Raw genomic sequence first — 14,564 nt, forward strand, 5'->3', positions numbered from 1 at the left:
TATTGTTAACTAGTCAGCAAAATTAACAGTAATTCCATTCTAAGTCAGGCTTTTATTGTGACATTCTGAACTCTCCAGGAAGTCATGTAAGTGTCTGTATGTATGCTAGTTCACAGTAGTTTCATTTGCTTCTTATTAAAATGTTTGTAAAATGCTCCTCCGGTGCCGTTCTAAATAAGTGAAATGAACTATTGAGCATCTACATCTGAGATGTTGTTTGTGAGTAGCGTTTAAATATTGTGCACCACTGTGAAGGCTGAAAATAGCCGCAAGTGCATCACCAGCCTGCCCGTGCCAATGTGCATGTGTAAACAGAGTGGCTCCATTCACCATTCACTAATGCGCTGAGCATGCATACTATATATTTACTTATTAAACACAGCCCTTTGGGATTCACAGAGCTATCACATATCTTCAAGTAGCTTTGAATAAAATGCACGTATCAAATGGACTTTATTGGTGATTGTATGTCATTTCTGAAGCTTGACAGTAACGAACCTGACTAACCCACAGTATCATATTTGGATCAGGCTCGTCGGACCGATACCCGATCCCAATAAAAATGTCATTATCATAACTGATACTGATCCAGGTATCAGATTGGTGCATCCCTATTTCAGACAGGTTTCCCGAACGCCCAAAAAAAAGCAAACAAAGTAATATAATGAAAGCACCACAAAGACACAGTGTTTACACTTTTCAGGAAATGCAACCTAATAGCTCACTTATACTGTAGTTGTCTCTGCATATTAAACTGGGATATAAGAAGGTATTTTAAAATCGTAAAAACAAATTACTCACTTCACCTCTTAATACATTTTATCGCCGTTTTATTATATTTTGGGTTATGTTAGTCTGTGGGTATTGGGATTGCCCATATATTCAAAGAAAAGAAATTGCTCAGAAATATAGCACATTTTTGGACTCAGTCATAAAATGGCTTAATTTGATTTTCTTTATAGCTTCACAGTTCTCTGCTCCCCAATTTAATTTTGATCTGAAGGAGCATTTCCCCCCTTTTATTTTCCATCTGTAGCTATACCTATATTTTGTCTGCAATCTTGAAAGTATTCCACTATTTTCTTTGAACTGGTGTCTGGATAAACATAATGGAAAAACAAAGTCGACAACATATGAGCAATTAAACCTAAGAAACAAGATAAGCATTGTGTTTAGGCTTAGGCCAGTCTGTTGCTGGACTTAACATTGGTTGTGCATTCTAATCTTTGGAAATTCTCCAGAACTGGGTTAGTTCTGTGAGTGGAGTGTTTCTTTTATTTACTGTCTCGATATGCAACTTTGGAAGCATGCACTGGAGGCCCCAGGCTATTGGCATGAGTGCCTGGGTGGCACAGGCTCAGATACAGGGGCCCGACTGAATCGGTGTGGTCGGCTGGGGAAAGGCAGTCAGGCACTGCAGTGCCTGGACCACAAGAGGCCCTTTCAGGGGCCATGCCACCTGGTGGTTTGAGCGGACTTGAGTCGTACTAACTCGGCCCAGCACGGCCGCTCACATCTGCCTGTCTGTCCTGAGGTTGCAATCAATGGGCGCTTCACAGCCGGCCCTTTGAAATACTGTACGCTCCATTTACTGCCCCACATTAAACACTGTCTGGAGTAAATAAGTTTCCTGGCCATGGAAGTTTTTCTAACTTTGACATTTATGTTTGAGTTCCATCAAGCATTGATGAAGCAGCTGTACACTCCAATCAGTCTTTACTCTGAGGGTGTTTAAAGCCATAGTTATGTTGCCTGGGACAGAGAAACAACAAAGAGGGTGGCCATGACTTTAAGGGAGAAAGGAACAATTCTTGACAACTTTACAACCGAGATCACACTGATATTAAAAGGCCCCAGGAAGATGAATTTGGAACACAGTGTTACTGGGTGCGTGGCTTCAGTTGTTAGTATCAGTACCTCTCTGGGCCTAATCAGACCCACAGTCAATGAATGTTTACAAGCGCACTTATTCATAGAGAGAACAATGAGTTATTTATGGAATGTTTGTTGATTGTTGTTTAAGTGACTTAATTGTTTGCACTTATCTGGTTGATTTCACTTCATTACAGGAATGAAAATGTTCACTTTAAAATCTTCAGATTCCCGTGATAATTAATGCATAGACATTGCTGTCGACAGACGTCTGATATGGCTAAATTACCATCAGTACATCAACTTCAATCATGTTGATTGTCAAGTATCTAAAACCCTCTCAGTCATCAAGTAGTGTTTCATTTAAATAAAAGAGACGTTTTCTAATTTGTTGAATTACTGGAATTAAAATATTAACAGTTCATTATGGAAATATTCTTTTCTCCTAATCTTTTATTTTTATTTTTACTTGCATTTTTTTTTCATCTTGTGTCTGTGTCAGAGTTTCCGCTAAGAAATTTTGGAGCTGGCCAATTTGTATGGGAATCATAAAGTTTACCGGACAAATTTGAAAAAAAATTGTCCATTTTAAAATCGATGGTATAAAACACAAAAGCATAGGGCAAAGCATAAAGCTAAACTGCAATTTGCCACATATCTTTTTGTTCACAAAGAAATATTGAAACAAGAAAAATTGTTTTTACAAAACCAGACATTATCAGATATACTCACAAAAATGTACAGTCCCTCATTTCTGGGAATATGGGCCTATAATATTTATGTTTCATCTTGCACTATACAGAGTTTTGTCCAATCAAATGCACTCTCTAGAATAACACTGTCCCTATGTTGAGTGTCACGCCGGTAACTGCCTAGCAACCAAATAATCTCATCCTAGCAACCGAGTAGCAAAACACATATCTCTGCACCAGAACATCGTAGATACTTCTGGATTGGCTCATTTCACTCAGGCTAGCAAGGAGCCTTGTTAGTATAACCCTGGCAACTGCCTAGCAACCAGATTGTGTAAACAACCGAGTAGCAAACACATATATCTGCACAAGAACATCATACAGACTTCCATTTTGGCTCATTTGACTTAGGCTAACAAGGAGCCTTGTTAGTATAACCCTGGCAACTGCCTAGCAACCAGATGGTTTCACCTTAGCAACTGAGTAGCAAAACACATATATCTGCACCAGAACATCATACAGACTTCCATTTTGGCTCATTTGACTTAGGCTAACAAGGAGTCTTTTTATTTTTTCCCTTGAAACTGCCTAGCAACCAGCTGGAACACCCTAGCAGCCGTGGCACAAACACATATCTCTGCACCAGAGCCTCCTATAGTTGTGGGGGTGGCCTCTTTCAACTTGGGGCAGTTGGTGGGACATTGTGGTGACTAATTTTGCCACAGCAAGCACCACTCACATTTTCTTAATTGTTATTACTTACTATAATTGGTAAACCCAGACCAAAGCCAAACATTTGTTTTTATTCAAATTTGTACAAGAAATTATTACATCCAGCACTGGAAGACTGATCACAAGTTATGATTTCCCTCAGCTTTTCTATGAAATAGCATAGGTGTGTATTTCATCAGTTCAAGCTCAATGCTCAGCTTTGATGAAATAACCCTCATAAATGTGTTCTGAGATGATCTAACACCCATATGTTCTAGCAGTGGACTGAATGACCAGTGGGGCCTGCACTTTTCTATTAATTGTTGTGCTCTTCACTGTGTTCTTTTTCCATAAAGTAGCTTCTGCAGTGGACAGTCAGGTTGTGTACATGCGTCACATTCCACTAGAAGCTAATAAACACAATACCGAGAAATCACAGCCGCAGGGTCCCTCAAAACACTGGCTGTGTGATTGTTTGTTAGTCTGATGTTTCTGTTTTTGATTTTAGCTGTTGGCTGCTGATTCATAGTTGCCAGTTATATTACTGGAGGAGAGAGGGGAAGGAGATGGGGTGGGGATTCTCGTAGATCTTCTCGTAGTCTTTCAGATCCTTGGTTTCATAAATAATCGGGATGATTGTTTCACTGATGCTACACATACGTAGGCCAGAGGAGACTTTGCCCTTCACGTCAGCCCGACAGTAGTATTTTTTTATACTTTTGAATAAAAACTTTTATATGCTGTGCAGAAATCATTTCATAATAGCACCTCATAAAACCACACTGTAGAGGGCCTTAAATGGAGGTCTGGGCCAAAACACATTGCAGTAATAAATGTCTCTTAGATTTTATCTTCTAATAATAGGGCTCAACATGCGCACAGCTGTGCGTCAATATCCGACATAAAACTTGCGGCCGCCTCAGTTTTTGACTTGGAGCTTTTTTGTTGGATGCAGACAAGATTATGTGGAACATTCTTTAAAAATATTTTTTCGCAGCTCCTTAACATTTGACCACCACTTGAAACAAGAAAACTCAAAAGATAGAAAGAAATAGTTGTAAACTCTGGAATAGCGAAAGGTTTTTTTTTATAGACTGACCTTATGCACCTTTCAGTATTATAAAACATCTTTTCTTGGTTTCAAACACATTTCTTTACCTCTGAGGTACTTTAACTGTCGAAGCAAGATGAGATGAAATGAATAGAGATATATTTAAGGTTGCTGAGTATGTGAAAAAGAGTGAAGTACTTTTGACCATTTCTTCAAGACACCTCAGGGCTGTTTTAGGATTTAATATATTCTTCATAGAGAGGAAGCTAAGATCAGTAATATTTCTTATTAAAAAACAGGAAGAATTTTATTAATGTCTTGCACATTTTTATTTATTTATTTATTTATTTTCCATTCATGTCCTACACATGGGACACAAGAAGCAATTTTTGCACAAAATACAGAAATAAATTATATTCTGGTTTCCTTTGTACCATAAAATGCAGAGAATAAAATTTTATTTAATGCAGCACCAATGTGCCAGGGCCACCAAATATATGGTTTACTCAAAAAACATTTTGTTATTTACTCAGCACCATGTCATCCAAAAGCTGTATTATATTCTTTATTCTGTAAAACACAAAAGGAGATTTCATTTGTGCTTGTTCAATTCAAAAAGAGCACGTTTAGACGTGTAGCACCAGGTTTGACGTCATTTACAGCAAATGCCATTGGTTTTCACTTGTCATGTTACCAATAGTTACGCAGAAAGTCTTAAAGTCCCCATGAATTCAAAATTGACCATACTTTGTTTGCCTAAATTGATCGTTTTGTGGTGAACAATTCATCCATGCAAGTCGATCCACACAAAAAGATTTTTTGGCTTCGTAATCTTTAATCAAAATCTGAAAATTCCCCGCCCCTCTGCATTGGAGGACCTTGCCTGATGACGTAGGTTTGACGGTTTAGGTGTCTCCTTAACATCCGTAACCACACCCCTCCAACTGACAGTAGACAGGCTGCATGTGTGTTTGCGAGCATTGACAGCGTGTGAAAGGAGAAATGGCGAGGAGGAGCATTTTTGGTTGTGACACTCACGGAACACTTTTTACCATTCGAACCCTCCGCATGTAACGGCTCAAACATGTAAGGTCTGATTCCCCCCGTGACGAAATGATCCTCCGTGTGTTCCTGTTCTTCTTCATCTTCCTCCTCCTCCTGCTGCAGGAACTGGACTGCTGGCGGTGTTTCAGGCGGCGAGTAATCCTCAACAACCGATTGTAAACTTGCGTTAAGATCTGCCTCCATTTCTGAATGAAACACCTACTTTTTTAGATCCAATCAGGTGCTAGTTGGAAAAAAAAGCCACGCCCACTATTTTGCCTCATTTAGTATTCCGTTTCTCTCGGAAATACGTCACAACACTGGAGAAAAGTCGTTTGCAACTTCCGGTTCACGGGGACTTTAAAATGTGGCTGCAAATGAGATTTAAAAGCTACTGCAGGGTAGAAGTTTATTAATGAACGACATCTTAAATTTTGCTCAGTTCCTCACAATGCTATCATATGGCTTCAGAACACTTTTAATATAGAACCCAAGTTATTTGGACAAATTTTAAGGTACTTTTATGGTTCTTTTTCACCCTTATTCAAAGTTTAGCATTATAAATCACTATTCACTTGCCTTGTATGGAAAACAGAAGCTCAAACATTCTGCCTAAGGTATCATTGTATGATCCACAGATTAAAGAAAATAATATGGAATAGGAACAACATTGAGGGGTGAGTAAATTATGATAAAAGTTTAACTTTAAGCAGCTAAACTTTTGTCAGTTTGTTGTGGTGTAGAAGTGTAGATATAATCAGAGCCTGTGAAGTTGTTATTGCCTCTATTCTGATTTAATACTTAAAACAGAAATGGTAAATGTCGGGTACTCATTTCTGTGATAAGCCAGTTGACAAATCAATCACCATCACTAGTTTATTATAATACCTATATAATAAAATAGAATCAGGGAAGAAGAGAGGAGAGAATCCAAAACTATAGAGTAAAGAGGGCCTGACATTGTCCAGCAGTAGAGGGCACTCTTTCTTTTTGTCTGACTTTCATCCCCTTCCTCTCTCTAAACAGACAGTCTGACATGTTCAAAAGAGCCAGAGCTTCCATTCTAACACCATCTATCACAGGGCATTAACTGAACTTAAGCAGCACTGTAAGATTGGTTTTAGATTTAACTCTGTCCCCCAGTGGCTAAACACCCTTCAAAATATGCATCTTCTTTTTCTTCCACTTAAACATATGGTACAGAGCCAAAGACTAGGTTGAGGGGTATTTGATGCTACATTTTTGCATAAATAATTTGAAATTTTTTAAGGAGAAAATGCTCTGTGTATAAGAGAATTATATGTTCCTTCTCTGTCATTCTAAAAACACTTAGCCTTCCCAATGCTTCTCTTTGAAAGTGGTTGCTTTTATTTCCCGGGGAATATGATGGTGGATCTGGGTGCCACAAAGGCAAGTTGCATCCATACATGATTGATTCCCCAAGTGTCTCCACCTCAAAGTCAACCAGCAATGGGGGGGGTGGTGACATGCCATTGCCCTCTTCTTCTGCCAAATATCTCTGGCTTTGGGTCAGTCGAGGTTGATCTTGGCAGTGAGTGAGGACATGGAAGAATCTGTCTGGCTCTATAACAGAGGACAAGATGAGTTGCGTCACCTTACTGAAGTTTTTTTCCACCTGTACCACTGCCTACCAGAGGCACGGTGGAATCTGAGCTCAGAAAAATAGATTACAGACTAGTCAAGATGAATCAGTAATGACTGAAAATACAAGTGTTCCATTCTTTCCCTTCTGTTGCAGGAAATATTGCACATCTCTCCAACCACAGTAGTTTCCATTTTAGCATGGACATAAATGATGTAAAGTACCATTACCTCAGGCTTATTCTTGGAAAGTTTCACCCTTTGATTTTGGTCTCGTTATGGCAATCTGATATCGTCTGATATCACTTTTATAATTGTTTCTTCCAACGCAGGCTGTCCACGGATTTGTGCAGGGTAGATGCTTTATTTCATTTGACGTGAATACAAATTTGGCTTTGAGGGATAGAAGTATTGTGTGTTCAGTGTGTTGTACTGTTTTAAAAGGACAGTTCACCAAAAAATGCTAATTCTGTCATTGCTTACTCTCCCTCACGTTGTTCCAAACCCAGATTATTTAATTTTTATATCCATGGAACACAAAAGTAGATGTTAGGCAGAATGTTACTCTCAATCACCATTACTCATCCATTGTATGGAAAGCAGATGCAATAAAAGAGTGGTGACTGATTTTTTTGTTTTCCAGAATAAATGTTTTAATTCGTAATATAAATTACATTTTCACGATTTGAGTTTTTTGTTCATTAAAACTGAGCAATTGACATCAGGTACACAACAGTACAATCCATTACGACTGTACGTCTGTCTATTAAAGCCTTATTTTCATTTTTGGCAAATCAAATATGCCATCTGCTCGGGCTAAGATTTATAGAAACTCCTTAAATCCACTAACTTGAACAGTCTAAGAGTGTACTCTACTAGTTAACACTTATTTGCATTTGTAATATCACTGAACTACTTCAAATTTGAGCTAGGCTACATATTCCAATGAAAACAAAGCAGTATTAATAGCCTTTTGATGGCATATTATCATGCTAACCAGCCTAATTACTAAAGTGTGTCCTCAGACTCCCAGAAGGGATAAATTATTTCACTAAAATCACAATATTAGATAAAATACCTTTTTATGAGGCATTAAAATAGAGACAGTCCTGTCCAGTTTTTTGTTTTTAAACACTCTTGGAAGTTGTTTAAAAGCTTAACCAAATCAATGATTAAAAACCTGAAACATAAGCGCTCTGGCTTTAGTCTTTGTTTTTGTTTCCCAGCTGTGTAGTCCAATAAAAAGAGGAGGTTTAGATTCATTATTAAATACACTGCATGGCCAAAAGTATGTGTACACCTGAAAACCACACCCGTAATCTATGTGCTGGTTGAAATAAAAAATTGTGCCTTATCTAATTTTCACACTGTTTCTCAGAGTCCGAGCATAGTTGATCCAAACCCGTCAGTCACAGGACAGATCATAGTCTAAGAGATCCAATTTCAGTCATAACTAAATTTTTACAAAATGTGTACTACATTTTGCCATTTACACTGCAAATTTGTCTTCACTGGAATAGAAAACCATTTAATTAGATGGCAATGTCCACATAACTGATGACCATGTAGTGCACATGTAAAGATTACACTTTTTAAAATTGTATTACTACATGCAATGCACAAATATGCATTTTATAAATAGCACTGAAGAATCATTTGCTCTTTTTCAGACCCCCAGACCGCTGAACATTATCAAGCAAAACAATGGTGAGCAGATCATCCGTCGGCGGACACGTAAGCGCCTAAACCCTGATCCTGTACCGTCTGAGCAGGTGGGGTCCAAGCAGCAGCGTGTCAACAGTGAGGAACGCCTTAATGGCAGCCCTTTGGAGAGAAGAACTGAAGAATCTGGATCTGATGGTTCTTTGTCACGGGCTGAGTCCCAAGTCCAGCTTGGCAAATTCGAGACTTACAATTCCTCCGGGACCAAAAGTCACCCGAGTCCCCGCTCCACCCACGCCTTCCTTGTCAACCAGACACTGGAAATCCACAAGCGTATGCCTCCACTGCACATGCACAAGAGCCCTGCAGATGGATTAGCTGAGGCTAATGGACTTGGTGCTGGACCCCAGGGCAGCGATGGCAAGGGTGGCTCAGAACGGGGCAGCCCTATCGAGAAGTATATGCGTCCATCAAAGCAGTCCAGCTACTCTCCTCCCGGGAGCCCCATTGAGAAGTATCAGTACCCGTTCTTCAGACTACCCTTCCTCCACAATGATCTGCAAAGTGAAACAGACTGGTTGCGCTTCTGGACTAAGTATAAGATGTCTGTGCCTGGCAACCCGGGCCACTACCTAGGCCACGTGGCTGGCCTTCCCAATCAGTGCCAAAGCTTTGTGCCTTACCCCACCTTCAGCTTACCACCTCATTTCCCACCTCCACCGACCTCTGGACCTGAGAGCGATACCCCACTCGACCTGGCCATCAAGCATTCCAAACCCAGTCTGACCCCCAATGGGGCCCTTGTTGCCAAGGATAAAGATGCGGACAAGAAACAGGCATCACCTGTATCAGAAAAGGAAAAGGAGATGGATCGGCCCATGGAAGGTGACGAGGACTGTTCTGCTTCACAAGTCTCCAAACTGCAGAAGGTTGATCAGGCCACACAAGATGAACTGTCCAGCAAATGTGTCCACTGTGGCATTGTCTTCCTAGACGAGGTCCTGTACGCCCTGCACATGAGTTGCCATGGTGATGGTGGGTCCTTCCAGTGCAGTATCTGCCTTCATGCTTGCACTGATAAGTACGATTTCACAACCCACATACAGCGAGGCCTCCACCGGGCAGTCCCTGAGGCAAACGCCAGCCCCTCTAACCAATGAACTTTATGGTCTAGTATACCTGCAGTCCTAGCATAGCTAGAGCAGTGAGGAACCCAATGGGAGACTTGCCAGTCTAAACAAATGTATGAATGAATACATTGAACTTTATGCTCAAAATGTGCCAATATGGATCATGGTGCCTAATCAACCAATGTAAGAAACTTCCATCAGTATATCATTTCTGTGGGAGCTCACAAACAAAAAAGCTATTATCTATTTCCACTTGTAATGAACAAGAACTGCTTTTGAATACATCGGTACAAGTAGCTACTCAATTTAGATATATTTTCCTTAATCGAGATATGTAATTTTGACAAGGCAGTTCAGCAAGCAAGGTACATCTACTCAAATGTAATTATTGCTTTTTTTATTGTTGCTGTGTGTGTTCACAGATTTTTGGAAAGTTCTCTTACTTTGTTCTGATAAAAAAAAATGAGGATGTTTCAGCATGTGTGGTTCACTGTAGGAAAATGTGGCAGCCGTCTGTCACTATGGCAACAGCATAAATGACTGTCGTCCTCAAAAAATACATCCAGCATCCTCAGGGAATGTGTGTGGCTGAAATAGACAACATTAGATTAGTCTTACTGTCTCTCATTAACATTATACTAAATGTCTGAAGTTTTACTGTTTGTTGTTGTGTTTTTGGAAGAGATAGGTTTAGGTAACTCAAGTCACAATTCTATCAAAACTTTTAAGCTGCTGCCTTAGTTGCTTGAATGAATGCAATTCTTGTTACTCTAGAAATTTGGGAAGGAATTTAAAAAATAATAATAATTTCTAGGTTGTTAATAGTAAAATCATATTATCAGTGCCTGATATATTGTCCAAAGTATTTTCTACATGAAATGTTAATATGCAACATTGAACTTGCATCTGAATAAGGGCCCTCAGCTTGGCTCTGAAAAACGTTTACATTTGCAAATGTAGCAACACCTGCTATTTTGACTTAACTTTTTCCACGAAAACTGTAAAACATACAATTTTATTTCTTTTCCTCCAAAGGTGGAACATTTAACAAAAGTACTATGTTTTGTTTTTCTCGTCGTCCTTGGCCGCAAAAGGGCACTATGCATTCCAAGCGTCGTCCTTTCCTGTTACCTCTCCTTACCATGTACTTTTGCTTTGTAGATGAAGTAACTTGTTGTATTGGACTAAAGTCTTCCTGTATTTTTCTCCTGCTCTTCTGATACTTCAATTCAAGGGAAGCTGATCAGGCTGTGCTTTATTTGGTATTTTTGGGAGTCAAGGCTCTAACTAATAACACGTAGCAAGTCTAAATTTACTCCGTTCCACCTCTAATTCTCAGATTAGTTTTCAGTGGTTTTACCAACAGAAATACAATTGAAAATACATTATAATTAAATAAAAATTGTTTTAAAGACTGATGTTGATGAAACTTTGAAATTGCAGGTGTTTCTGGTGCCTTTCAATGGCAGTTGTCTTAAAGAGACATAACATTGTTCTTTATAGTCTTGTTTCACCTGGCTGTGCATTGGTTTATGCTCATTTTGCCATTTTTATCATGAGGAGTGGACAACTGTCTACCTCTACAACAACAACAAAAATCTTAAATTGTAAGGAGCTCAAAAGTAATCTCTAATCAGAAACATAATTTATCAAGTCAACTGCTTGATATATTGCAAAGCCATTTATGCATCTCTTCAGCTTTCCATTCTGTTTTAATAGAAAATAGGCTTTAAATAATGTCAACATCCCTTGACAAATGTCTTCTTTTTTTGTTTTGTCCTCTCATCTATGCTTCTACACGCTTGCCCCTTTTCATGGCCATATGTTCAATGAGTTGGGTCTAGTCTGACCTTATTTATATCAAAAGGATAAAGGGAGAGAGGTTCAGGCTACAAAAGTCTAATTTGCTCTCTGTATTTCTCTGAAACTAACCTTACTACGCTGCTTATCTTCAAATGCCTCTTGGAAAAATGATTATTATAAACCATTCCTTTACACCAGACCATTTATACAGATGGGTGTTATATAACTTAAAGAATTGTTTATTTTTATGTTTTGTTTTATCTCTAAATGGCCATTCTTTCTCTTTAATTTGAAAATATGTTCATGCTTGCACTTCAGTTACTCTGATTATTGGAAAGGAAGAAAGATTAAATGTGTTATTAGCATGCTAAGTACAGGTACTGCATTATAATAAATAAAAGAGATCTTGCCTATTTTTGAAGGTCTTGTGCAAGGCTTTAGCAATATTAAAACACAAGGAGTATTTGTTGAAGCCTGTAAGCTTGTTTGGCCAGGGTCAAGGCAAAGGGCATAAATATGTAAATGTTTTAACCATTATTCTTAGAATGTTATTGTTTTTACACTTGCTGCATTTTAAGTGCATAGATGATGATGATTTAGGACTTATTTTTCTTTTTACCTGCCACCTTAACTTTGTTTTTATTTTTGTGTGGTAGGTTTTTACATGCAAAAAGATTCAATAAAAATGGCAAAGATGTCTGTTACATCTAAACTTGAATAATAATAATAATAATGATGATGACGATGATGATAATAATAATTAATAAAATAATAAAACATTTTGGCAATTTGCTGTGTGCGCCTTCACTTATTGTCTCATCAGAAAGCATTTGTCTGAAATCATAAATAAAATGTTTTTTGTTTGTTTGTTTTTTGTTTTGCATAAATACATCAAATAATGGCATGAATCGATAGAGCTAAATTTGAGCCTATACTTTTTCTTAGAATGCAACAATCTTTGCACCACTAAAACAATTTAATAAATTATTAATTAAGTGAAATCTTCAAATTTAGTGAAATTCTGTTTAATCGGGAGAGCTGGATCTAAAGATGGTTGATTATCTTAAGTCAGTGGATTGCGGTATCCCTGTGCTCACTGAGTCACAAGACATACAATCCAAATTAAACCTTTGATCTCTTACAGCGCTGTGTGAAGCTGCTATTGATCGCTGTCCAATAGATTTATCTTTTGCCCTACAAGACTGTTGGTTAAGGGCTCATAATATACAGCCAGTAAGAACAGGTCTGGTTGTGGTAGGCAGGATACCAGTTTAAAGCAGTGGTTTTCAAACTTTTTGATGCCAATAACCCCCAAATATAATGATCCCTTTAAGAGTTTTACATATATAGTGGCATGTAAGACATATATAACTTACAAAACCCACTGAGCAAGCTAAAGGTGACCATGGCAAGAAGAAACTCACTAGAAAGATACTACACAAATACAAATTACTCTTTAATAGTATGTACATTGCAAGGAGATATTCATACTCGTGGTGGTGTTGTGACTCAATCCAGGTGGCGGAGGATGAATCTCCGTTGTCTCCACGTCTGAGACCATCAATCCACACATCTTGTCATGTGGCTTGTTGAGCGCATTACCGTGGAGACCACAACTGGCAAGTGGAGGCTTCACACTATTCTCCACAGCATCCACACACAACTCAACACGCACCCCACCAAGAGCGAGAACCACATTATGGTGACCACGAGTAGGTTAACCCAACGTGACTCTAACCACCCTAGCAACCAGGCCAACTGGTTGCTTAGGAAGCCTGACTTGAGACTCCAGGTGTGGTAGTCGGCATCTTTACTTGCTGAGCTACCCAAATACTTTGATTTTTTATTTATTTTTTTGCATAATATATGAACAAATCAAAGCACTCACCACACTCTCCCAGCTAATTAGGTGCTAAGACCTATGTTTCAATATGAAAATGCAAAAAGGTCTGCACTCTAAAAATATTTTTATTAAGCTCAAACAGGAAATATAAAAAATACAATTGTCACGATGAAGGCAGACAGCTGAAATGTTTGTATTTTTTATATCTCCCGTTTGAGCTTAATAAAAGTATTTTTAGTATGCAGACCTTGATGCATTTGCATAATATATGAAGCCAATTTGTTTTTATTTCTTGCAGTTAAAAAATATGGCTGTCAACAGAAAAATCATGATTAATCTTATTATTCAGAATTTAGTAAATGTTATCTTTAGTTTCTTTCTCCCTGTATACATACGTCTGACAAATGAGGTATCATTTGAAAGCTTAGAATCTGATCTTTTCAGAGATAACCATCACTTCTGCATTTATGTTACATAAATACAACCCCAAGGGAAACAAGGAAAATATTTTTTCAAAGAAAAACTATATGACTGGATATAATGTGCAAATTTTGCATAAAAAAAACAAACAATTGCATTATTCCCTAACACATAACATTTCTGAAGTTATCGGATGGCTCATCGTTGTCATATAAGTCATGTGGACCTCTTTCATGTTTTTCTTTTTTTTTTTTCTTTTTTGGAACTTGATACTTTGTTGTATAGAAAACAGTTTTGTGTTCTAAGGATAAAGATAAGGGCTTGGAATGACATGAGATTGAGTAAACGATGACAGAATTTTCATTCTTATGTGTACTATTTCTTTAAAAAAAACATTGCTAAAAATTGATAGTTCACAGTTTCTTGGCTCAAATCACTAGTCTGAAAGGCTATCTGACGTGGACGAGACCTCTCCTTTTGATTTATTTTTTATGGTACCTGATGATTAAATATCAAAACATTCCTTTTGAGATTAAAGAGATGTTGAGTGCTATCCACAACTGGCATAACCGCTTCTCAAAAGGTTCTCTTACAGTGACAGCTGCAAATGAAAGCGTTCATGGCTTTAATTTTTTCCCACTCTCTTTCTTGTTTTTGTCCCACTAACACTTTACTGACCTTCAAAGCCAAAGGCCATCCAAACCCTGAGGAAAGGTCCCTGACCTCAGTGTGCT

The 14,564-nt window shown here is 38.2% G+C and overlaps 1 protein-coding gene across 4 annotated transcripts in view; it reads left to right on the plus strand.

Annotated features, from left to right (window-relative positions):
• The window catches only part of LOC127619929 (zinc finger transcription factor Trps1-like), a 154,610-nt gene extending 142,261 nt beyond the window's left edge, over positions 1 to 12,349 (plus strand). For all 4 annotated transcript variants that reach the window (XM_052092961.1, XM_052092962.1, XM_052092963.1 and 1 more), the window contains exon 7: positions 8,643 to 12,349. In XM_052092961.1, coding sequence (XP_051948921.1) covers positions 8,643 to 9,794 — 1,152 coding nt within the window. In that variant the 3' untranslated portion in view covers positions 9,795 to 12,349. The remainder of the gene's footprint in view (positions 1 to 8,642) is intronic.
• Positions 12,350 to 14,564: the final 2,215 nt, after the last annotated feature.

This window comes from Xyrauchen texanus, chromosome 26, assembly GCF_025860055.1.
Source record: "Xyrauchen texanus isolate HMW12.3.18 chromosome 26, RBS_HiC_50CHRs, whole genome shotgun sequence".
Classification (NCBI taxonomy): Eukaryota; Metazoa; Chordata; class Actinopteri; order Cypriniformes; family Catostomidae; genus Xyrauchen; species Xyrauchen texanus.